At 37.6% G+C, this 24,674-nt stretch overlaps 1 protein-coding gene across 4 annotated transcripts in view; it reads left to right on the top strand.

The window, feature by feature from the left end:
* CTBP1 (C-terminal binding protein 1) overlaps positions 1-24,674 on the top strand; it is a 237,551-nt gene that overhangs the window by 35,487 nt on the left and 177,390 nt on the right. For all 4 annotated transcript variants that reach the window (XM_018088050.2, XM_018087885.2, XM_018087995.1 and 1 more), the window contains exon 2: positions 20,602-20,760. In XM_018088050.2, the coding sequence (XP_017943539.1) occupies positions 20,712-20,760 (49 nt within the window). In that variant the 5' untranslated portion in view covers positions 20,602-20,711. The remainder of the gene's footprint in view (positions 1-20,601; positions 20,761-24,674) is intronic.

Below are 24,674 nucleotides of genomic sequence, written 5' to 3'. Positions count from 1 at the left end.
AGAGGAATTAAATGAATGCCAACGTTTTCTTATTGTAATTTTGTAACTGGTTGTTCCAAGTTATTTTTGAATTGTAAATTGTTCATTCTAATTTAACTTTCAGAGTAAGCAGCAGGTATGATAAATTCAAATCCAATATACAGATCCTTCTTTTAAACAAATATTTTCAGCGTTCTGTGCTTTACATTCCAATATTCAGTAATAACCAGTATTCAGTATCCCCTATAATTCTTTAAATAATTTTTCCATATTTCTTAGTTTCTTCCTGAAGTTTTTCTAAACCAGTTGTGTTTATCCTGATTATTTGCTCTTGCTATTTTCATCTTCAGAATGTTGAAAGTTTACTTTAGTTATAAGCTTTTTTGTAAATATAGTTTTTACTGAGTCTTTTCAGATATGTTCTATTTTAAAGATTTTAAGTAGTGATTTCCAAAACCAGTAATAAGAACAGCTGTAGTCTTTGAAGCTTTAAACAAAAGAGTGTTTTTTTTAAGGACCAGAGTTTGATGGAAAGCCAAGAATAATGCACAGTCTAATAGTTGATGTAATACAGATGGTCTAAATTTCTCATCCTTGTAGGGTCTAGATTTCTTGTCTTTGTAGTTAATCTATAGTCATCCACTTTCAGCTGTAAAAACTTCTGTGAAATTAATCTTCTCTATTTCATGATCCCATTTTTTTAACCTCGATAGTCATGAAGTGGCATCAGAGTGAGAACTGTCTGGATTAATTGCTGCACATTTCTTTTGATAACAAAGGATTTTTACCATTACACTTATGTTTTATATGAATGTTTCACTCTTTTGTCTATTTAAAAAAGCAGTTAATGCTCTTGCTGTAGGAAAGTCTTTTCCAGAAATTAATTAAAAGTTTGCCTTTGGTTTAAATTTCAATTTTGTAGTGGAACTGGAGAACTTTCTCATTAATTCTCATTAATTAATTAGTTCTCATTAATTCTGCATTCATTATTTAAGTCTTTCTGTTAAAGGATGTACCACCTTAAATATTCACATATTTCCATAATGTTTGTTCAATGTATTTACAAGTTAATGTCTAGTTTGTAACTACACTTCCTAGTACTGAAGAGATAAATAGTTGTTCCTTAAATAATTTCTGGAGGCTATATTTCTGTTCCTGAAAACAAACTTGGTTGAAAAATTAAGCTTTTAAGGGACTTACTCACAGAAGGAAAACCGTAAATAGCACAGATTGAATATTGACATAGAAAGCAGGTATATGTTCTTTGCTTTTGTTTTTACATACTTTTTTTCTGTCCTGTCTTCTGTGAGGAGCAGGTGTAATTCTTGAAGCACTAATACATTTGAATGAACACATGGATCAACTGGTCTAACATTAAAATTAGAAAGACTTGGGACTTAAATAGCCAGTAATTTTTAAAAAGTGCCTACTGCATAAACCCAGTAGGAAATTTTAGGCTCTTTATGCACACACACACACACATATATATAATATATATGAAGGTAGATTATTTTAGATTAACACAGTAACAACTGGTCAGTAATAAGCATCTTCAGCCTCCTTTTAGATCATGGCAAACATAAGATTCTTGACTAACTTGACTTATATCCATTACTTCTTGATTTTTAATTGAGTATTCCATCATCCAGGTCATATTCTGTCAGTTTAACTGCTTTTTTAAGTTGTGTTTGATTGATATGTGACAATTATCCACATTGCTGCCTGATATCATCCACAAGCAGGATTGGGGCACAAGCAGGATTGGGGCACAAGCAGGATGTGATCTGAGTAAAGACAATGCAAAATCGGAATACAAATAACTTATAATGCAATTAAATATTAACCTTTTTCACTTTGTGAATATTTTCTTAATTATACACATTTTATCGAGTTTTACTGGCAAATAGGATTTAAAAAAATAATTTATTGATTAAAAATTTTCAGTTTTGACACATGGGAATAATTTTTTTACAGTTAAAGCCTTCCATCATGTTTAGATAAAAAATTCTGTTTCTACAAAAGTCAGACTTAGGACTATTATTTCTAAAAATCTTAGAATCATTAAGGTTGGAAAAGACCTCCAAAATCATTGAATCATCGTGTCCAGCCCTTAACTCAGCACCACTGTAATCACCATCAAATAATGTCCCCAAGTGCCACATCCACCCATCTTTTGAACACTTCCAGGGATGGTGCTTCCACCTTGGCAGCCTGTTCCAGTGCCTGCCCATCCTTTCAGTGAAGAAGTTTTTCCTGTCTTAGAGAAAGATAGAGAATAACTCTATAGCTTTACTATCAAAAGTTACTGTTCATCACAAACCCCTTTATTTTGCATGAAGTATCAGTTACATTTGATAAAAGTCAAGTTTGAAAGTGATTATGTTTTAAAAATACACTTTCAGTGATGTGAAATCTTAAGTTCATGACGTTTAATTTTTGTTAGTGTTAAATCATTCTTGCTATTGATATTCATTGATTGGGTACTGTAGTGATAGGACAGAGTAATGGCTTCAGACTGAAAGAGGGGAAGTTTGGGTCAGATATATGGAAGAAATTCTTTACTGTGAGGGTGGGGAGGCCCTGGCACAAGTTGCCCAGAGAAGCTGTGGGTGCCCCATCCCTGGCAGTGCTCAGGGCCAGGCTGGATGGGGCTCTGAGCAACCTGGGATAGTGGAAGGTGTCCCTGCCCATGGCAGGAGTTTGGAACAAGAAGATCTTTAAGGTCCCTTCCAACCCAAACCATTCTGTGTTTCACTTAGTGATGATAATATGTTGCATTTAGAAATACATACTGCTGCAAAATGCTTTGATTTTGTTTTTTTTTTTAATAATCCAGGAAACTGAGTACCGAAGACTTAGGTATTTTTTTAGTAAAATGTTTAAATATCAATAGTTGCTATTGCTCTTGAGATGCCAAAAAGATGCATTTAGTTCCATATTATCTATTTAATTTTGATGGAATGACAATCGAGAAGGAAATTTCTTTGTAATTGAGAGGCCCAAGAATAGTTCTTATAATTGGTTTTAGGCATGGCTTTTAGTGTATAATAGGGGTCAGATATTGATCTCAGTAAAATAAAACTTTCTATGGGGATCATTAAATCATTTATTCTGTGCTGGCATCGGCCAAAGTTATTACTTAACTTGTCATTGTTATAGCCAAAATTTCCTTTGAAATCATTTACTGCTCGATGGGATTTTTAACTGTGCTAATTAATATGATTATTGGTTACTTCCTAGTAATTAAATATCTAGGACTACTTTTGGGATCTTGTGCCTTTGTCCATTAATCTGTCATTTACAGTAATAATATCCAAGATGTCAGTATCAATTCAACCTTTATAGACTCACTATTATTAATTTATGCCATAGCTCTTTCAGTCCTTAGGAGATGCAGTAAAAACTATCCTACATCTGCAATCAAAAAACTGCACATTGGATCTGTAGGCACTTGTTTGTTTTCAGCATTATAAGAGGTTTTATTGATTCTTAATTTTCGTTTTTTTTTTTTTCCAGTGTTGTCAAATTTGATATTTTTAATAAGCAGTAGAGTATTAAGAACTAGAATTGTGATTCACTTTGGGAACAGTGGCAGATGCTTTGCTGCTTTTTGAACCCATTGTGTGTGTGCTGTGCCCTTCTCAGCTTTGCCCACTGGGGCAAGCACAACCTGTTAGAAATGGCCAATCTAACATTAAATAAAAAGCAAAGAAACAACAATTTTATCCACTGCCCAGTCTGACCAATGTAACTTCTAGAATTGCTTCTAGATAGCCTTTGTTACAATGTTAGAGAACTGCTACGTGGATAGAAACTCAAATGCAATGTGTCAAGAATCATTTATTTTAAAAGGGCACATTTAAAAAAGTTGATTGTTGTACTTATAAAAACGTTTTATTTAAGCTGCCAGTAAGTGTAGCTTCCAAATGAAGTGAAATACTTGTCAAAGCTTGGTTTAAAAGGTCTGAAGTTGCTATGTTTGCCTTATGCAGAAGTCAAAGATACCTCTAATATTTAAAAGCAAAGCAGAGTTCCATGGTATTTCAGAGCAGTGTTTGGGTCTTCAGCTGTAAAGAAATTATAAAAGTTAGATTTCTAAGCTCAATATTTCTAGTTTCTTTGAATGCATCTTCTGGCTACTGTTAAATCTGTCATTGCATAGAAATACTGGAAAATCTCATACTCACTCAAAATTTCAGTTCTTCCTATTAAAAAAAGTAATTTTTTCTTATATTTAAATATATATTGTCAAGGCTGATTACTGCCTAATTGTATTTTTTTCAGGGAATGTACATCTAATGGGAAGTGAAAGCTTATTTAGTGGCAAATTGTTTTTGCTTTCTAACATATGTTAACATTTTTAGAGTTTATAAATACCCAGTTGTATAGTTGCCAACCCTTATGTGTTCTTGCATATAGATTTCAAAGCAACAGATAGAAAAAATTGATGCTTCAAGAGGGAACAATCTTTAGCTTCAAATTGTTTGTGGAACTTCTCCCAGTGGTAAGTGCTGGTGAGGGTCTCGTCACCAGCACGAACATGGACTGGTTTAGAGGAAGTGATTTGAGGGAATGTATTTTCACACAGAGGACATGCCAATGGAAAGAAAATACCAAGGAGAGATATTTTTGTTGTTGTTGTGTGGCTGTTACTTGATATTTGGTTTTCCTCAGTTATAGAATAACTTCAGTATAATTTAGGATGATGTTGGCTTTAATGAGCAAGCAAATACTGGATTTTATCTCTTGCAGGCATTTCACTTTTCCTGAGTTGATTCCAATGTAAGGATCTGTTTGTGTGGAGAAGTGTGAAATGTTTTTGAAGTCTGTGGCATGGCAATCCTTCACCTCCTTGCTGGGACAGTTCCCAAGTCAGGATGTGGGAGAGCATGACAAGGACCTTTCTCTGGGTGCTAAAGCTGCCCTGAGACAACTTGTGATGGACTTGGAAGTTAGACAAGATGAAATGTTCTGTTTTCAACTGCAGGAGGGAAGAGGAGATACGGAGATCCAGCAGTGGCACACAGGGGGGCAGGTCCTGTCTGGAGGAGAAGGACAAACTCAGCTTTGTGATATAAATGATGGTCCCAGTCTGTGGTGGAGAAGGACTGACTCTGGATATCTCTTTTGCCTGTCACCTCTCCTGTGACTTGCTTTCCAAACCCAGACTGTGCACTCTAGGAGAAGGAGGCTGAACATTTGCTCTCTGAGCATCTTAAACTCTGAAATATAGTGAAATGGATAAGGTTGAGCACTTCTGCACTTGCACACTGCCAGTATTTACTAAAGACAAGATCTGGATCTTATTAAAACAACCAGGAGTGGAAGTTTTCTCCCCAACCTGGAATTTTATTAATCAATCAGAATGGAAATTCTTGCACTAATGGAGAGCAAGCTTTCTAAAATCTTTAGCCATGCATTTTCTAATTTTTTTTTTGCCCTGATGGGCATTTTTTAGCAAAATTGTAGTTCAAAATTAAGGTCCCTAATTAACAAGTAAAGAACTGACCCAATGCCAGCGACAACTGAATCACTAATATTTTAGGCCATCTGTTGTAGAATTGTCAGATAATTCAGAATTTGACATTTTACTCCCTTTATACAGATAATTTTCATCTAGATCTTGACACAGAGAAGCTAACCATCTCAATCCAGATATGCAACACTGTCAGATAAAACATAAGCACATGGTGTACTTTGGTCTATTTTAAGACTTTATTTTTCAGAGAACAATTTTTCATTTGGTTTTTGAACTGTAATATAATTGCAAATATACTCGTCTTGGAGTCTTGAACTTCTGATGTTATTTATTCAACCAAAAGACATTTAGGTTTTCAAATCTAATTATGTATAGGGAGACCTGATATTCAAATATTCAAGAAAAGGTTGCAGGGTCTTTATGTTTTGTGGGCAGTCTTTGAACTGCTTCTGAAGAAATAATACCAGCAACAAAAGCAAGGCCGACATTATTAGGGCCCTGGTTCCCATGTTTTTCTCATATATGCAGATTTCATAACTATTAAATATATTTTAAAACTCCTTTATGTGTACAATAAATTAAAACATGAAAATCATAGTGTTAGTAATGAGACCATTAAGGTGTTCTCTGCACGCTTGGTTCTTTACATATGAAAATCCTACGGTCATGTTGTGGACCACTTGATTTTTCTTTAAGTCTACTTGTTTTAAGTGGGTTTCTTAAAAACAGAGACTTATTTTGTTGCCTACTTGCTTATTTTTTTGAGTCAGGAGATCTCTTACAGGACTTCTTTTGGCATTGCTGCCATTTTAACTGTACTTGAGAAGAAAAACTGTACTTTTATGTTTTTCTTCATGCTTGATCTGCTGGCTGTTGACCTCTGTATTTGAGTTACTCATACTATTTTGGCCCAAATAACAATTCATGAAAGTTGGGGTTAGGCAACTCAGAGTTCTCTGTAAAAGGGATGGCAGATACAATTTCGGAGTTAAAAAGTAATTTTTTCCTTCTTTCCGTAGAGCATTACAATTAATTACTATGCAGCTCAAGGAGGAAAGTATTTTCTTTTTTAGTAAAAGTGCAATTTTAGCATCTCCTAGTATTTGTTTTAGAGGGAGCATTGGGACTGTCTCTTCTGAAGTTTGAATTTGGTTTTTCAAAAAGTCACGTTTTTGGGTTTTTTCTCCCTTGTTTTCTGAAGAAAATGTCATCTTGCTATTTAGGGTCTAATGTTAAGCTCTGAAACAGTTCCAAGTATTTTAGTGGAGATGGTAATGCTAGGGAAGGAAAGTTGGTAACCAGCACTGAGTCACATCCATACAAACTCCCATATTTAAAAGGAGAACCAAAGTTTCACTCAGTTCTTACATCTCCTTACACAGAACTGAGTGGATAATCCAGGCAGTTTGCAGGGTTTAGGAGCTTTGTTTTCCTCACTGAGAAACTAAGAGCTATGAGAGAGCAAGGAGGAGTCAGCAATACCCTGTGGAAAGTTTGGGAGTCATCTTGAGGAGCAGGTGAGGAAGTTGTAGTGCAGGGAAGAGAGGACATCAAGTATTGTGAAGCTCAAAAAGTAAGAAATTACTTTTTGAATTACTGAGGTTTCCCAGGTATGAAAGCAGATTCCAAGAGCAGCATTTTTGCCCAGTGATCCCTGCAGATCTTCTGATGAGCACCCCATGAGGGAAATTTGTGGAGCAGTTGGCCAGTGGAAGAGTTACAAACAACTTGTACTACTGATAGTCAAAAGTAGCACAGTGAGTTTTTCTTGGAATATGTCTGGTTTTCATTATGGATGCAATACTGCAAAACCCTGTTTTTTCACCAGGTACTCTGACTCCAGCCAGATATCATTCATTTGACATTACTGGAAGAGCTCACAGTATACCAGAAATCAGTTGATCTGAATGATGTCAATTTTTATCCAGACCTTTTTAAAAGTCAGCATTATGGCAGAGTGTGCCTTGGAAAAGCAGCACAGGTACTGAGGGACCTGCTGATGGGTGGGGAGTTGATGTCTCCTCTCATTCCCAGTGACAGTATGACATTCTTATAGGCAAGAAATGTCACTCTTCTCTCTGACAGGAGATCAATACAGTCAGAGAGTTCCTTAAGGAAGCATGTTCAGTATATACTGACATAGTTTGACATCACCACTTCTCCTCTATGAAGATTCCTACGAGGAATAATTCTGCAGTTACAGTCACCTGCCTCATAATGGCTTAAAAGGTTTGAGAGTGGAACAGTAACTTGGGTGCTGCACATAATGTGCAATGATACTTCTCCTGTCTCACATCTTCAGCTTTCTTCCAGAATTAAGGAACACAATTCTTGAGGCATGCAAACTGCTTTGACCATGTCTAGCTTTCACTCTTTTTACATATTTTTTGAAGTCTCTACTTAGATTTTGAGAGATTATATTCACAGCTTTGGCCTTATCTTCAAGATGTAAAATGTTATGAACTTGAAATAGTTTCTTATCTAGAAGTTTTAAACTGCCCTCTTGAGTAACAGGAGCGTTCTAAGTAATCAGGAAGAGCCAACCTGCAAGTTAATATGGGCTGGAAATTTTGTTTCCTGGTGTAGCATAGGACTGAAATGAATTCCATTAAAGTCTGTTACAGTCTTATCACTTTCCAGACCAGCTGCCAAGTGCACTTGCTTGATCTTTCTTCTGTAACAGATACAAACCAGCATAGTTCAAATAAGGAAACTAAAAATATCAGGCTGCACATAGAGCTCTCTTCCCAGATATGAGAAAACATAAACTGTGAAAATTTATAGCCACATTAGTTATATCACAGAAAGAAACCAAGATACTGTGATGAATGTAGTTGCACTAAAACCTTTTTGGAATAAAACTAGAGTTTGATGCATTTGGACCAACTCACTATGCCAGATTATTGGTGTACATAATGTAGGGATCTTGCATTCTAATGTGAGTGTGAAGCAGCTTTCTAAGTTTTCTAACACCTACCTAATGATCTCAGTGCCTGCTTGTCCCCTTCTGAGAATTTCAGGTTTGTTTTACAGGAAAAACAAAGTTTTTCATTGAAGTGTAAGTTCTTAATGTTCTTTCTCTTGAGAGAGACTACATCTCAGCACTGTCTTGGAACAGAAGAGAGGAAAATCCAGTTGAAAAACTGTGTGTCTGAAAGCAAATTTTGCAGAACTCCATAGCAAAGCAGCCTGTAGTGACTTCCCTGCCTTTCCACTACTGAATAAAAGAATGAGCGGATGAGCTTAAATGATGAATAGAGACAAATCATAATCAGTTTGTGAAATGAGTGGTGGGTGCTGGTGTTGGTTACAATTTATGATATCATACACAACTGTCAGCCAGCTTCAGATGTGTGGAACTATCTAACTGTACTTTTAATTCTTTGTTTCCCCACATTTAATGGTGTTGAAGGATACAATATCCTAACCACCAGCATTCATCTTGTGCATAAGCAATTCCTGTAATTGCACTGGAGATTGCTTATAGAGTTGAGCAAGGTGTGGAAGTGGGCTGTGTTACTGTGATGGAGAGGGGAGTGTAGTTGACTGGAAGCTGGAAACTTCTTAATGAAATGTCCTGCCAGGAGATGGACACTGACACCAAAATGTGGGGGAAAGAATTACTAATTAAACACTTTCTCTAGTCGAGTATGAAAGTTGATTGTGGGAAGTTGGTCAGTGATACCTTCAAGGCTGGATAGCTGTTTCCAGGAGTCCAGGGGGGAGGGAGCCACAGTAAGATATAATCTGATCATTAAACTGGTAGGTATTTTTGTAGTTTGGTAGTATTTTCTGTTTTGCCAAATAGGTATTCTAATAGTTGGTGGTTTTATAGCTACAATTTACAGCACTGGCAAACTGGTTTTGATCTATAAAATGCAACATCTTTGGTTTGGTTCTGCATCCATGGATGCTCCATCACTGGAGGTGTTCTAGGTCAGGTTGGATGAGGCTTTGAGTGACCCCGTGCAGTCCAAGGTGTCCCTGATCATCATGGGGGGGTATGTGTGTTGGACTAAATCATCTTCAAAGGTCCCTTCCAAACCAAACTGTTCTGTGGTTTATAGGATTGTAGGTAAAGGTGCAAAGTTTGACAAAGATGGCTTGAATTAAAACATAAAGAGTGTAAATTGAACTTACCACTTGTTTGATCTCTTCATCTTATATTGCCTTTATTGCTTAATAAAGAGGGAAGACATTTTGCCAATGTCTAGTGTTACACTTGAAAAATCTTTTTTATTCTTAGTGTAGTTATACCTGTTCATAAAGAAGTTTAGGTTTTTTGACTCTCCAGACTTCCAAAGTATTTATGTACCAGATACAGTAGAATTATGTATCAGAAATGTCAAAGAAATGTGGAAATGCTATCACTAAATATTAATAATGATCAGGTATAAATTGCACAATTTATAATCTTTTAAATATTGATTTCTGAGAAATGCATTTGATATTTACCATTTTACTATGTTTAGGTGAGGGAAATTTTCTTCTCATTTAACTGGGGAAAGGCAATGGTCCAGCATTTGTACTGCATTAAAAAAAAAAACAAAACAAAAATATCAAAAACCAAACACATGTAATTTATATATGGCAATGTACAAATTTTTTTAAAAATAATTTTTAATTTATGTGCTACTAAAGAATCTAGTTTTACCAGGGCGCCTTAGCAGGCAATAGATTAATGCCCAGACCAGGTATCTTTTGTTCTGACTGGAATGAGTTGCCATAGTCTGAAGAGTAGGAACTATAGGAGCAAAGCTTTATCCTTGGTATTTTCTGTTTTGAAACAAAGCATGACTGGAAACACAGACTCTGGAAGTCCAATCATGCAAAGTGTCTCTGTCTGGTTTTATTCTTTCTTCTTCTAGTAAGTGAGCAAAACTTATCTGCAGTAGCTAATGGGTGAAACTTCCTTTCTTAAAATCTATTATGAGTATTCTAATTAACACAAAGTATTATAGGAAGGATTTATACTTTCTTGGCTTAAAGATGCCTTACATGAGGGATTTCAGGTGTATCCAGTCTATCACTATAGATCTAGAGCTACACATCACAGCTGTTTATATTCTGAGGGTTATGTTGTTGTGATACTGGTGGTGTGTTGCTGCCACAGGGCAGTAATATGGGGAAAATGAAAAATGTGACCAAGAATCGTATTGACCTTGTTTGCATAAAGTTACTTCACTAGAATTCTTCTTAGAGATAAAAGTAATTTTGAAGAAATAAAGCACAATCATAATATTAAAGTATTATACAGTTTACTCTTCAAGTGGAAAGTATTCAATCTCAAAAAGTGTTTTCCCAGTACTGAATGTGCTTTCTTACAGCAGCACGAGTGCACATATCCATAGAATCATGGACTGGTTTGGGTTGGAAGGGACCTTAAAGATCATCTTGTTCCAACCCTACTGCTGTGAGCAGGGACACCTTCCACTAGACCAGGTTGCTCCAAACCCCATCCAACCTGACCTTGAGCACTTCCAGGAATGGGGCATCCACAGCTTCCCCGTGCCAGGGCCTCACTACCCTCACAGTAAAGCATTTCTTCCCAAAATCTAATCTCACCCCACCCTCTGTCAGTTTAAAGCCATTCCTCCTTGTCCTGTCCCTCTGTGCCCTTGCCCAAAGTCCCTCTCCAGCTCTCTTGGAGCCCCTTTTGGTACTGGAAGGGGCTCCAAAGTGTCCCCAGAGCCTTCTCTTCTCCAGGCTGAACAACCCCAGCCCTCTCATCCTGTCTCCATAGCAGAAGTGCTCCAGCCCTCTCATCACTTTAGTGGCTTCCTCTGGACTTGTAGTATCCAACATATGAGGCTTTTTGGTATAGAGAAAAAAAAAAACAACACAGCATCTGCAGTTCTTTGTCTAAACTTAATTAACCTTAACTAAATTTGTAACCTAAATGCCTTTAGATGTGATTTCTTATTTACTTTCAGAATAAATGTTTCTTTCTTCCCCACTCTTTTGCTGAACAAACATATGATTTTTTTTTTTTAATCAGTAGTTTAAATCTGTAAAGCACAGGTTTTTGGATATCCATGGGCTACTCCTAATAGTAGATCTATGACAGAGGAACCAGTTTCACACATGGAGTAGGCACTCAGTCCATGTGCCTGGCATTTTGATGTGGGTTTGTGTCTTTCTTGGAGACACAAAAAAAAGGGTCGATAAATCAATGAAAGGTTAAAAGTAATCTTTTCTCCCTGCTGGTTCGAATCCTTTCTAGCAATAGAGATTCATGAAATGCACCAGTAATTGTTTCCTTTGCTAGAGAATTCATTAAGCAAGGCATTAGCCTTTTTATTGTCACGAGTGATGACTAATACCTTGCATCCTGTTATGCTTTCTCAGGTGCATTAAAATATTAAATACGTATTATTCATTCAAGTTTGATTCAAATAATGATAATCTTGTGTTTTGAATTAAAGGCAATTCAGTTTCACTGCTGTTGTCTCTCAAAATCCCTAAGACTGTGTTTCATTCACTTACACACTGTCTCTTCTATCCAACTCTCCAAAATGGGGGAAGGCTTCCAGCTCTTCAGCCTGTTCACAAAAAAATGAATGGAGATTGATCTTCTTTCAGCGTCATTTTCTTTCATTTCAGGTTTCAAAAAATGCAGAGGTGATTACTTTAACACTGATCCAACAACCCACTTATTTGACATTTTTAAATGGTTTTCATTTGGAAGTTTTAAAGTACTTTGTAAAGCAGGAGGTCTGACAGTATCTCTGGGCAGTAGCTCTGGTGTGTGTGTATCTGTGTTCCTTTACAAACCAAAGCAGTGGAGGGGGAAATTGGAGGATGAAGCCATCAGGTCAAATTTCTCAGGTCAGAGAGTGAGGGGCAAAGCCAGGAATTGGACATGTGAGTGAATCAGATTCATGATCTTAGAAAGATCACACCCGTCTCTTCATTTCCCTTTCCTTTAAAGCTGTTCATGACTAAGACTGAGGCTTCTCACAATGGTCTTTCTGAAGAAGCTTGTGCTGAATACCTGAAATGGAAGTTTTTAGAAATATTGTTTGATGAGAAGCATAGCTGTAGTATTGCTCAGTAAGTGAATGTTTTCTGACAGTAAGGATATAATTTCAATTTTACTTAAAATTTTACTTAAAAAAGGTTGCTACACTTTAATAATTTTCTAATAGCTTGAGTTTTTCAATGAAGTTTTATTCATGACCTAGAAATCTGAGACAGCAGAGATGCTTCCCATCTGTCTGTAGTCATACACATCTGCAGTAATTCATTTTCAGCAGTGAGTAATTTTTGGCTTGTGGACAGATGTATAATTGAGAGAGAATGCTGCTAAGGAAAAAAAGCTCTGGGAGAAAAACCTTATGGTGAAGACAAATACCTCATAAAAAGCTTCTAATGACAGAATTACTGTCATAACCTCTTCTACTGTTTTTACCATATTCCCTGTCAAAAAGGCCATTTGACAGTCCTGTGCCATAAAAATAAGGGCTTATGATTATTATTTTGTAAGACATTTTGTTTGGTGCTGAAGCAATTAAAGACAGAATAGTACAGGAAGTATACCACGGTATTAAAAAATAATGGACAATAGGTCAAAAGCCCATAACCTTTGTTTTTAGTGGCGTGCTGACAAAGGGTGTTCTTGGCTTTATTTTGAACATTCTTATCAACAGGAAAAAATACCTTCACTCATAAATAGAGTAAAAACTGCTGATGTGTTAAAAAAAAAAAGAGATAAGTGCTGCAGAGCAATCAAGTTTACTCTGATAAGCTGGTGAAGGGCCTAGAAGACATGTTCTAAGAGGAGCAGCTGAGGGAACTGGGAGTGTTTATTCTGGAGAAGAGGAGGCTCAGAGGGGACACTACAAGTCCCTGAAAGGAGGTTGTAGTGAAGGGGGTTGGCCTCTTCTCTGTGTCTCAAGTGAAAAGATGAGAGGAAGTGGCCTTAAGTTGCACCAAGGGAGATTCAGATTAGGTATTTGAAAACATTTTGTCACCTATAGAGAGCTCAGGCATTGGAGTAAGTTGCCCAGGGAGGTGGTGGAGTCACCACCTCTGGAAGTTTTCAAGAATTGCCTGGATGTGGCACTTGGGGATTATGGTTTAGGAGTGATTATGGTAATGTTGGGTTGATAGTTGGTCTCGATGATATTGGAAGTATCTTCCAGCCTGGGTGATTCTGTGAAATTGTATTCAGATTTTAGGTCATAAATACAGAATGAGTACAGAATTGGCTCTACTCGTGGGGCAGAGAACCCCACCCAAAAAAAGAACTGGCTTTGCTCTGGTGATGAAAAAACTGCTGAAGCAAATGCAAACTCTTTTCTTCTTGATGTGATCCCAGAGTAATCCAAGGATTGTGAAGGAGCGTGGTAAAGGTTCTTCTGCATTGGATATTGATGCAACTGCTCCTGAAAGGCTTTGCCTTGTTCTAGCACTTGCACACCAGTACTTTAGTGACTTGCTTGTGAATTTAAAGATGCACAGGTTTGACACAATGTAGGATCAGAAACTTGATGTTCTAGGGGAGTATTGAGGACCTTGGTGTCTGCAAGGTGGTCAAAGGATGGCTTGGTGACACCTGAGAGGTACCTGTGCAAAGAACATCGGGAGTTCTTCCATCTGTCAGGCAAAGCTGCAAGAAAATCTGATGGCTGGAAGTTTAAACTACACTGACAAGGAAAACAAGCCAGTAATAAAGGACACTTGTTGCTGCAAGAGCTTGCTATACACTGGCAGTCTATGGCACTGGCAGTTGTTTAATTTTGTTGATTTTCTAGATGTCTCCAACACAGAGTTGGAGGCGCTGTCAGCTTGATGATTCCATCAGTATCTTTTGGCTGTAGTGGCACTAACTTGTCGTAGTTTTATTTTGTCTTAGGATGTTTTTTGTGCATCCCTGTGAGCTGGGGACCTCACTTTCTGCATGGCTGGATCAGCCCATTTAGTGGAGTATCTCTGCATTTCCTGAGAATGTAAGGGGTGCCTGTGTGTCAGAAGGGGCTGCAGGTCCCTCTGCCCTCTGTCCTGGCTCCAAAAGTGGCCACTGGTGTATGAATAAAGAAAGCATCGTGTTTGTTCTGCTCTTGCTCTTAAATGAAGCATCTCATTTCTTGGCAAATGTTGGGTGCTGAGCTAAAGGGACATTTGGGCAGTGGAACACAGAGCTGTGTATGAGAACAGAGCACACACTGACATTCTCCCTGCCTTTGGTATTTACCAGCTTATGGATTTCTGATCTGGGTTGGTGTTGTGGCTGTTATTATCAGTATGGGTTTTCCATAAACTTGTCTTATCCCTTTTAAGAACCACTTAAAGCTTTGGCATCTACAATACCTGTGACACCAGATGTTACAATTTAATTACATACTCCATGATGAAGATTCCCGTTGTTTTTAATATTCTGACTTGCTATTTCACTGTGTGCTCCCTAGACATTGAGTTGAGACATAGTGTGTATTTTATATGTATTTGTTGTATTTCCCACAGTTGTATCAGCTTCAGGCTGGGGGGGGGGGGGTTCAGCAAGCTATTCCATGCCTTGGACCATACTAACTGCCTGTCCAGGCACTTTTTTTAATCCTCCATCTTTTTTGAGATAAATGCATCTTAGGTTTTGGTAATGCCCTTAGAATATTTGGGGATTTAGTCCTTTTCTGAGTATCTAACTGGCTTTTTGGTGTCTAATTCAGTAATGGCTTCATTTTTGTGATTAATTTATTGTTCTTGAAGCTCCCTGTACAGTTTCTCTTAGACTGTGCTGACATCTAATGGTAAGGCAAAGTGGTTTAACCATACTTAATGGCAAGATAAATTGGCTGACAGACAAATATAATTATATATTTCCTTCTTAATTCAGTATTAGTTTTTATAAGACAGGATGGAATAACGTGAATTTTTGCACAGAAAGTCTGACATATACTTTTTCTTCTGGCAATTAATCTCTTTTTGTTCTGCTCAATGGGCCATACTTATTTTTAAGTGTAGCTTAAATCTTTGCAAGAATAGCTTTGAGTACGGTGAAAGTGAGGTGATGGTTTCATACTGCAGAAGGTTTTAGTGTAAGTCACAGGATCTCCAGAAAAGGATATGAAATATGAGAACAAAAGTGTCCTCCAGAACTTCAGAATAGGATATTCCAGTGTTGTTGTAACAATCTAATTTTTGCTTCATTTTGAAGAAACACCCAAACAAAAGTATTTGTCCTCTTTTACCCATCCTTCTATTTGAGGTTCCTCCATATCTTTAATTGGACATTTTTCAAACTTTTATTGATAAGTACCATGTAATAATACTTTTAGAAATGGAATCTAGAAAGGAAAAAAAATTAGTTCAGATGTTAATCTTTCAGTTCTATTCTATGTTTAGGTGTAACCCATTGTATAACTTTGAGACATAAGCATCACTTAACTTCCATTATGAAACATCATTCCTCTGATCCAAGATTTGTGTTATACAGACCCAATACTGCTGCTATTGACATTAGAAAGGTTCAACCAGAAATTGTAGAGCTTTTTCAAGTAGAGCATTTCTCTCTTATGTCATCAGCTCTATTTTTCCTTTTTTAAGTTAGAGCTCATCTCTTGCCATAGCCTCACAAAGTTCGCCTCTTTACTATGTAAATACATCTTTAAGTTAATGTTCAGATAAAACAAATCTCTCTTAGAATTTTTACATAGTTTTACTTCATGCTGTTCATCAGCATGATGATATCCTCTCTTTTGCCAAGAACAAGGTACTTTGTTTTGTACTAGAGAAATATTCTGAAATTTAGATAAATTTCCATTTAGTAAAGACTTTGACTGCAAGAAAGCCTTCTTTGGCATAAGTCGTAGCCTGTCCTTTAACCAAACAAGGAGAAAACCTGAAACTTGAAACTTAACTTTTAAGGAACATCAGTAATTGTTATAGAGTGAGTAATTCTCATTTGTGGGTTGTACAGGGAGTTAGGTTTGCAGAAAAGCTTGCTACTTCATGCTTTGGGAAGAGCAGAGTCCCTAAAATAGAGTTCAGAATTTCAGAGTGTATGGCTTAAATTCGTACTCTGGTGCTCTGCTTTTAGCTGCACAAGCTGGGGAGCACAGATTATCACACAGAATAGCTCTGATAGCTCTGATGACTGTGACTGTTTAACCAGGAAATCTTAGGTATCATTGACTTGGATATTAAAAAGACATTTTTATAATGAGGGTGATGAGGCACTGGAACAGTTGCCTAGAGAAGTTGTGGAGACTTTATTACTGGAAGTGTTCAAGGCCAGGTTGGATGGGGATTTGAGCAACCTGGTTTGGGGGAAGGTGTCCCTACCCATGGCCCCATGGCAGGAGGGTTGGAACTGGATGGTCTGTTTACTAACTGAAACGAACAGTTACTTCAAAATGTATAATTCTTTGGGATAATTAAAATATTTATAACATGAGAATCAACACTTTGATTGTATTTACTTGTTGCTTCCAGGGCTGTGCAGAGTGGCCATTTCAAGGTTTCTGAGGTGTCATGGAAAATAGAGATGTTAATGGTTTGGGTGGGAAGGAAGGAGGAGCAAAGCATTAGTGTGGGTCATCTTGGAAAATGATCTAATTTTTGATCATCAAAACTGATGGCACTGCAATTTTGAATATAAACTCATAATAGCCTTATATTATACTTTTTGATATTGTTAATAGAAAGAAAAATATTTCAATAACTCAATATAGTTTTGGACCAAGGAGCATGTACTAGAATGGCTAAATTAAGTGAAGGTTGAGATTCCCAAGGGTAACACAAATCTTCCTGACCTTACTCTCAATACATTAATGATCTGCCAGTGAATTTCATTTCTGTTTTGCATTTCTTAAGCTTTATCATCTGATTTGGGATGGTCTACAAATCTCTGCCTGCAACTGGCAGTGAGGCAAAGGTAGAAATCCATCTTTTGCAGTTCCTGGCTCTGTAGGTGAAAGTCTGCTCAGATGTGTTTACTCTCTATTTTTGTGAGTGGGGTAACTAATCTGGGGCGATGAATGACCCACTCCAGTTTTTCAGTTAGGCTTTCCCCACTTGTTCAGGTCCAGTGGAAACACAATCTGGTCCATGCAGAATTCTCCCATGAGACTGATGCAGAGGAAATGGTCCTGCACTGCACACTGCAACCTTCAGGGTTTGAGAGGGGTTCTTCCCTGATAATGTGGAATTTGTCTCAACCCACGTAGGTACTCTGTGTGTATGATTAGCCTACTGGCTTGCTCTTCTTAAGAAAAAAAAAAAGGGGAAAAATTTCTTAATTTGCTTCCTTTTCATCCTCTGATCACCCAAGATCATGGGTTTTGAATGGACCTTCCTTCAGATCTTCTCAGTCACAGCTAATGTTTATCCTATACTCATTACCAGTGTTATCTGTTTTGAAAACTGAAATCAAAGTTGACTTATTTGTATCACTTCTGTTTTAGCCTGTAGGTTTTGCTCACGCTCCTAGAAACATGTTGGAGAATCCCTCTTCCTTTTATCTTGAAGTCTCAGAAAGAGTAAAGCTCTTCCTTTCTTAAGAAAGAGCAAAATGCTCCAGACTGCAATGCCCAGAGGCATCTTCCCTTTAAAAATACACTGCAATCGTCTGCTTAACTGAAAGAAAAAACTCTAATATTGTTTTCAACTGAGTATATTTTAATCTAAAATGTCTGCTGCTTGGAAGGGTTCTGTGCATTGGTGGTATCTCGGCTACTACCTGGCATTTATATTCGTAAATCACTTGGATTCTCACTTTATCCTAAAATATTGAACTACAGAAGTCTGATGTTAAATACTCTTTGGTATTTGGTGTTCAGGTTTTTAATTCATTAGGCAGTGTGCTTGTATTTTTAGTGAATTTCTCAAATACAATTATTCATGTTGTGGTTTGGTAATTGCAGTAACTAACGCTTCCATAATTATAAGGCTTTTGTTTTGCTGGGAAATGCTTCCCATATCATCATCTGCTCTTTGTGTTGGAACTTGATGTACAATAAAACCATATGAGGGTTCAACTTAGAATGGTGTTAACATGTTAATTTAATTTTTTGCTCAAATTTTTTTTAAACTTATGACAACTTACTATCAATAAAATATTTTTTAAACAATGTTTAAAAGAAAAAAACCTACTTGATTTATATGGTATGCTTTGAAGCTACTGTAGACAGATAGAAAACATCTGGTGACACATTCAGTGGTAGGTCAATAGTTACAGATGGTCTGTTTTTTACAGCTGTCATCCAGCTTTGCATGCAGAGTGACTACAGTGGAAAAATCTTTTGCTGAATGAATAAACAAAACAGCACAAGGAGGCCAGCAGGCATATATGTTTCTACAAGATGGGAAATTAAATAAGCTATAAAAATTTAAACCAAGACTAGTGTTTAAAATGTTCATTATGTTCTGGTTTGGGTTTTATCCCTTAGATCTTTCTATGTGGTTATTGGAGTGATAAGCAAATAAATTAAAGACTATTTTAGGACTGATCCTCTGCACAAGTTTAGGGTGTTGCTTCAGCAATGACTGGTGGTTATATTGTTGGCTTTTAAGGTTTTAAAAGCAGTGTTAGATTTGATGTAGTGCTTATGCAGTCTTGTAACAGAGCCACACTGAATATTGAAGAATGTTGTATTTTAGAAGAATATAAATGTTGGGAAATGTAAGAGAATTTCAAAAATGACAGTATTCTTTTTGTTTTTTAAAGAGTAAAAAAACGGGTTTCTACATTCTTCATCAACTCTCTAGATGATGGGATGTTATATTCAGCTGTAGTCAGACATTATGCAAAACATCAGAAGAATCTTGAATTTGAGGATAAAGAAACAGAGGTGTGGGGGGAAAGCGAAGAGGAGGATGAGGCTAAATGAGTGTTAAAAGCATGGTGAATGTTGCACATTAACTCCATTTTAAATGAGAAAAAAACCCAAGCCCACAAAGAAAAAACCTCTGTTAGAAGTCCAAATGCACCAAACCAGGTAACTCTGATAAAGATACTTATTTTAATGCAAATGTGCAGTTCTTGCTATTCAAAATATTTTTATCATTTCACTCAGAGTGCATGAATCTTGATCATATGTTGAAGTGTGCCTGTGTTTGGTTTTAGTAGAGCTGAGCCTCTAGAAAGTAACAAGCAGATTTCTAGGTTCAGTCACTTGTAAGGCCATTTAATCCTATCCACTGATGTTGAAAGCTGTTGAGCAGGAATAAAAAGGAACAGGGAGGTGGATTATTTGGCTCAGTTTAGTGTGCACTGTGCTTGTAATACAGTGTGGTCTGAGTTTGTTTCTCAAAGGCTGCTGAAACATTTAAAGGTGGATAAAAGTGGTGCTCTGACTATGCTTTTTAGAGGATCTGGATTGTTTTTTGCCGTCCACTTGCTCATGTGCATTTTATATTCTAATGCTGTGATTGGGCTGTCACTGAGGGATTTTTTTCCTCCCTCTCACCCCATCCCCCCCTTCCTGCTTCTCAGTGGTTTGGCTTGAAATGCAGACTGCTTGTTGCAATACCCTCACGCTGTCTTGCCCAGCTACAGGGGATCTGAAAAGTGCTTAGCTGTATTTGCTGCCAAAGAGCTTGCCTAGTCATGCATAAACCTGCTTTAAATGCCATTTGGTTGATATAGATGTTGGCATTCTGTGTTGTCTCCATGATGCATTTCCTCGTGTCTGTGCCCCTTGACCTGTTTCCTTCAACTCCCAAGTTGAAACTCTGGTTTCCTTCATCATCGAGGGCTTAAAAGTTAAGAACGAAAAGAGCGTTTTCTCTCCCTGCGAGCTTTGCGATGCAAAATTGTGGCTTTCCAGCTTCCTTTCAGGTGAACACATTTCTGTCATTTTATGGGAACCATGTGCCTGTGCCCATCCAGGATACCTGTGTTGGCTGGGGGGTTGTTCAGTGGAAGGGCAAGAAAGTATTTGACAGTCAAAAGGCAGAAAACAGCAGCTGTCTCGGAGCATTTCGACACCGACTTGTCTGAGCTGTGCCCTGTGCTTTGCATCTCTCTGTGCTTAAAAAGCAGTTTGTTGTGAAATACCACATTACCTAATATGATTTAAGAACTTTATGGGATTTTTTTTTTTTTTTAGTTCTTTAGAATACGTGTAGATCATCTTTCTGGAAAGAGGTAAAAAAAAAAAGGTGTGTTTTAAAGTTTAGTAATTTTATCTTTCTGTTCACAGGTGAAAATAAGTTTATAAAAGACTGAGCATTTCTGACTGGTGGCTGGTGTGAGGAGACCGTCACCAAGCTGTGTGGGGACGTTCTTTGAGCTTCCACTCTTACATCTCTAATGGACAAACACAAAGTGAAGCGGCAACGTCTGGATCGCATATTTGAAGGTTGGGCATTTCAATTTCTAATGTTAACTGTGTTAATTTTGTGGATTACTGATGTTTCTGAAGACTGGAACTCTTTTCTTTCGGTCATTCAGTGCATTTTTAATTGAGTTGCAGTTCCTGTTGAGATGATACTGACTGTGCACAAATGCTGAAAACAGATCTAGGCAAATAAAAGCAAGTAGAGTGTGAACTATTCTACAGTTGAGTTTGCTTTCATCTTAGCATTTTACAACATTCTGCTCAGACATTGTGACAGATTGTGGTTTTCTATAAAATAACAATCTTAAAAGACTAAGGTGACCACATAGTACTCTCAAGGGTCTTTATCTACAGGCTTGCTCCATGTAGATTGATTTAAGAGCCTCTATCTGATCCTTGAAAGGAAGTAAAAAAATCAAGTGAAAGCAAAACACAAAAAATATTGCAGAAGGCCCCCAAATTTAATGAATATTAATAAAAATAGCCTGAATTCTAGTTAAAGGAAGATAATCGTTTGGGTATGTCATTTTACTTTAAGTCACAAATGACAAATTTTATATTCCTGGTATTCTCTGCAAATGTGCTTTTAGAGCTGGTGTGAAAGCAGGTCGAGGGATAAGGTGTACTATTTGTAAGAATATTCATGAATGATTTGGACTAAATTTTTATAATGAGATCTTAGATCCTCTTTAAAATGCAAGAAAAGAGTTAATTTCATTTTGACACTCTGGGTGTCAGTGTACAGACTTGTGGGCACATGGTCTCTGTATCCTGTCTGATGCTGAAGCAGTGAACTGCAGGTGAAACATTTGCTCCTCCACACATTGGCCTTCAGACTCTTTCGTGGCAACCACGTCGTGGGAGCAGATGATTTCTGTCCTTGTCTTTCCCCCTTCCTTTGTGCCAATATGAGTGTGACCGTATAATGAGCTACACTGAGGAGATGTCTCATACTGAAAACACCCTTTTTTGTTGATATATTTTCCATTTAGGTAAATTCCTCAGTCCGGATCACTGTTCTGCTGACAAAGCAGTTGCATGGAAGGGGCAGTTGGAAAATGTCAATGGGGGTTGCTGGGACTGTTTAGCCCAACGTGGCCAGAGAAAGAGACATTTTATCCAGGTATCAAAGGGTGCAGTTCCACATTGGGTTTGGGTGATTAATCTCCTTGTTAGTCTCTTCTAAAACTGACCAAGCCCAACCATGGTTGCCAGGTCCCACCTAGACTGGTTGGCCAAGTGGCCAGTTGAATCTGCTCACTGGAGACTAATCCCTGCTCAGAGAAATGGGGAACTGACTGCTGAGGACAGGGAAATCGTGAAAGCTGCCCCACTTTCTGGGCAGCTCTACAGTTGCATCAGCTAGAAATGATCGAGGAGTGTGCTGATGCAATGCATGGTCATCTTCTCTGCTCCCAGTCTCGGGTCCTCATCCTAAAGTCTCTGTATCTGACTCTTCAATAAAAAATGGAGAATATTAACTCTTTTTGGTTGGTTGATTTTGGCCTGTGTTAGTCAGATGAATCAGCAAATTGTGAAGAGGAATGAGAAACCTATCCCTTTTGGTGGCAACCAGCAGTCAGATCAGCTCAACCCGCTCGCTGCAATTTCAGCCTTCTTATGGGCTCACACTGAGCAGCAGAACAACTTAAGAGGGCAAGAAAGTCTGTGATGATGTGGGAAGGAATGTTGCCAGGGACAGAGGTGACAGACCAGCAGCCACTGTGACTGAAATAGCAGTGGCTTCCCCCAGGCCTCGTGCTCACATCTAGTGATGCTGTTTAATCAGTGCCTTTTGTCTGGCTTGTTTTTCCCAGCTCTGCACAATTCACTGCATCCTACAGTGAAATCTGTGCGGCCATGCAGTGCAGGGAATTGATCCAGTTGAAAAATAATGTAGGGAAAAAAGTTGTTTTAGCCACCTCTGCTTCCTAATCCCATTTACCATGTGCTAGACAAATAGCCAGGTTGGAAAAACAGAGTGGGAAGACAAGGCAGAAGATGGTCAGGAGGAGAAGGGGTGAAACAATGGATAAGGAAACATGCTTGGAATTTTATGGTTATGGGAACCCAATTTGGCTCTTTAAAGTGTTTGAGCTGTGTGCTGCTCTGGAGTGTCTGTGTGCCCAAATGTTCTTTGAGGCTTGTAAGCACATCTCTCTGGTTGATGATTTTAAATTGCTATCCCTGCAATTGTGTCAAGTGGGATAAAAACTAGGGGGCTGGTTTGTTATAGAATGGCTTTTTTATACATATGGTCCTGTTCAGATTTAAAAATTAAATATTCAGAATAGCTCTCTAATGTATGTGCCTTTGATAACAACCTAAGTGTTTTATATTTTGGAAATATGCATAATGTTTTACAAAGCTCAGGAAATGTAATGAGCTTTTATAGGTGGTTTATCTTCTCTATCAGCTATTTTTTGCATCAGTCTGTACATAGCTTTCTTCTCTTGAACTTTCCCTCAGAAGAGAATTATTTTTCAGGTGCATTTTATTTTTATTGCAAATTCACTTAGAAACAGGCTGCAATAATTTGCTAACTCCTACTAAATATGTATTTTTTTTATAAATGGTTGAACATAATATGTGATGGGCAGACATTAATATATTATTTTATCCATAAAGAAACACTAGTGCCATTCTGGTGGTGCCATATAGCGTTTCATCACTGTCTGTATCCCTCTTGGAGGAGGGGATATAACAAGTTGAAGTTCAGGTTTTGAAAAGTTAATGGTGTGGACCAGATCCCCAAACTGAAATGCTCACGTTGGGAACATGACACAGGGTTGCACACAGCTTTTCCTGTGGGGTTCGTGGGTTACCAGAAATGCTCTGGCAAGTTGGATAACTGTGCAGGTACTATGTTGTTTGAGTTGATCTGCTTCCCCGTGCCTTTAGGCAATTTGCACACTTGCTTTTAGTAACTAATCATGCAAAATAAGCAAATTGAACAGGCAGCACTGGATTTCCTATTACCTTGTGAGCTAACGATAGTATGGGAGTAGTACTGATAAATTTCAGTTGATACTCAATGCAAAAAAAAACCCCTGTTTCTATTACTTTGGGAGCAATTAGTCCTCTCTTAATGTAGCTGAGTAAATGATTTTGTCTCTGAGGTACCTGTGATTCCCTTCAGTGACTTCTTAAATATCAAATTGAATATTTGCTTTTAATCCCAAAGCTGTTTGCAATTATATTTTCGTGCACATTTCAATTGCTGTTGAAGATCATCCCTTGAAAAAGCCAGGTGTTAAATTCTGGTTTCTAACTTCCTCCAGTAGCTGTGAATTTTACTTAGGCATAAGGACATGATTTGGGGCACTCTGAGATGCTAATATTAATCTCACTTCACAATTTGTAAAATAACATTTAGGATTCTTCCCTTGAAGATAAATGGTATCAAGGCATGTGAAAGCTTAATTAGTTACTGATTATATTGTTCTTTGTCCCCCTCTCCGGTGATGCTGGTGATTGCAAAGCATAATTATAGCAGTATACATTTGGCAGAACAGTTGGAAGTGTCACAGTGCAAAAATAAAATGTGTTCATTTTGTGGGTAATTTGAAAAATTCAAAATGTTTTTGGCATTTTGAAAAGTTGTTATCTCTAATTAAGGTATTATTGTGCTTTATATTGTAGCAAACTGTAAACAATGCTGTGTATTTGCTTATATTCTAGAAATCCTTAATTAAATGTGTGTATGTTTCACTGACCCTTCCTTGGAAGTTACCTTGGAATGTCTGACCTCTGTTGCATTTGCTGGGCACCAGTAGATGAAGCAGGAGGGAACAGGAGGTGGCTGCATGTGGGGAAAATTTTGCATTGTCTGAATTGTCTGTGAAGGGGCTTGATGAGCACAGTGAGTTTTCTCCAAATACATCATTTTGTGTAATACACAGTGCTCAGGCAGCCACTGCTTTCCAAGCTTTAGG

The sequence above is a fragment of the Manacus vitellinus genome, unplaced genomic scaffold, assembly GCF_001715985.3.
Source record: "Manacus vitellinus isolate BGI_N305 unplaced genomic scaffold, ASM171598v3 scaffold_0_pilon, whole genome shotgun sequence".
NCBI lineage: Eukaryota > Metazoa > Chordata > Aves > Passeriformes > Pipridae > Manacus > Manacus vitellinus.
Note: the sequence above shows the minus strand (reverse complement) of the source record. Positions and strands in the feature narration are given on the sequence as shown.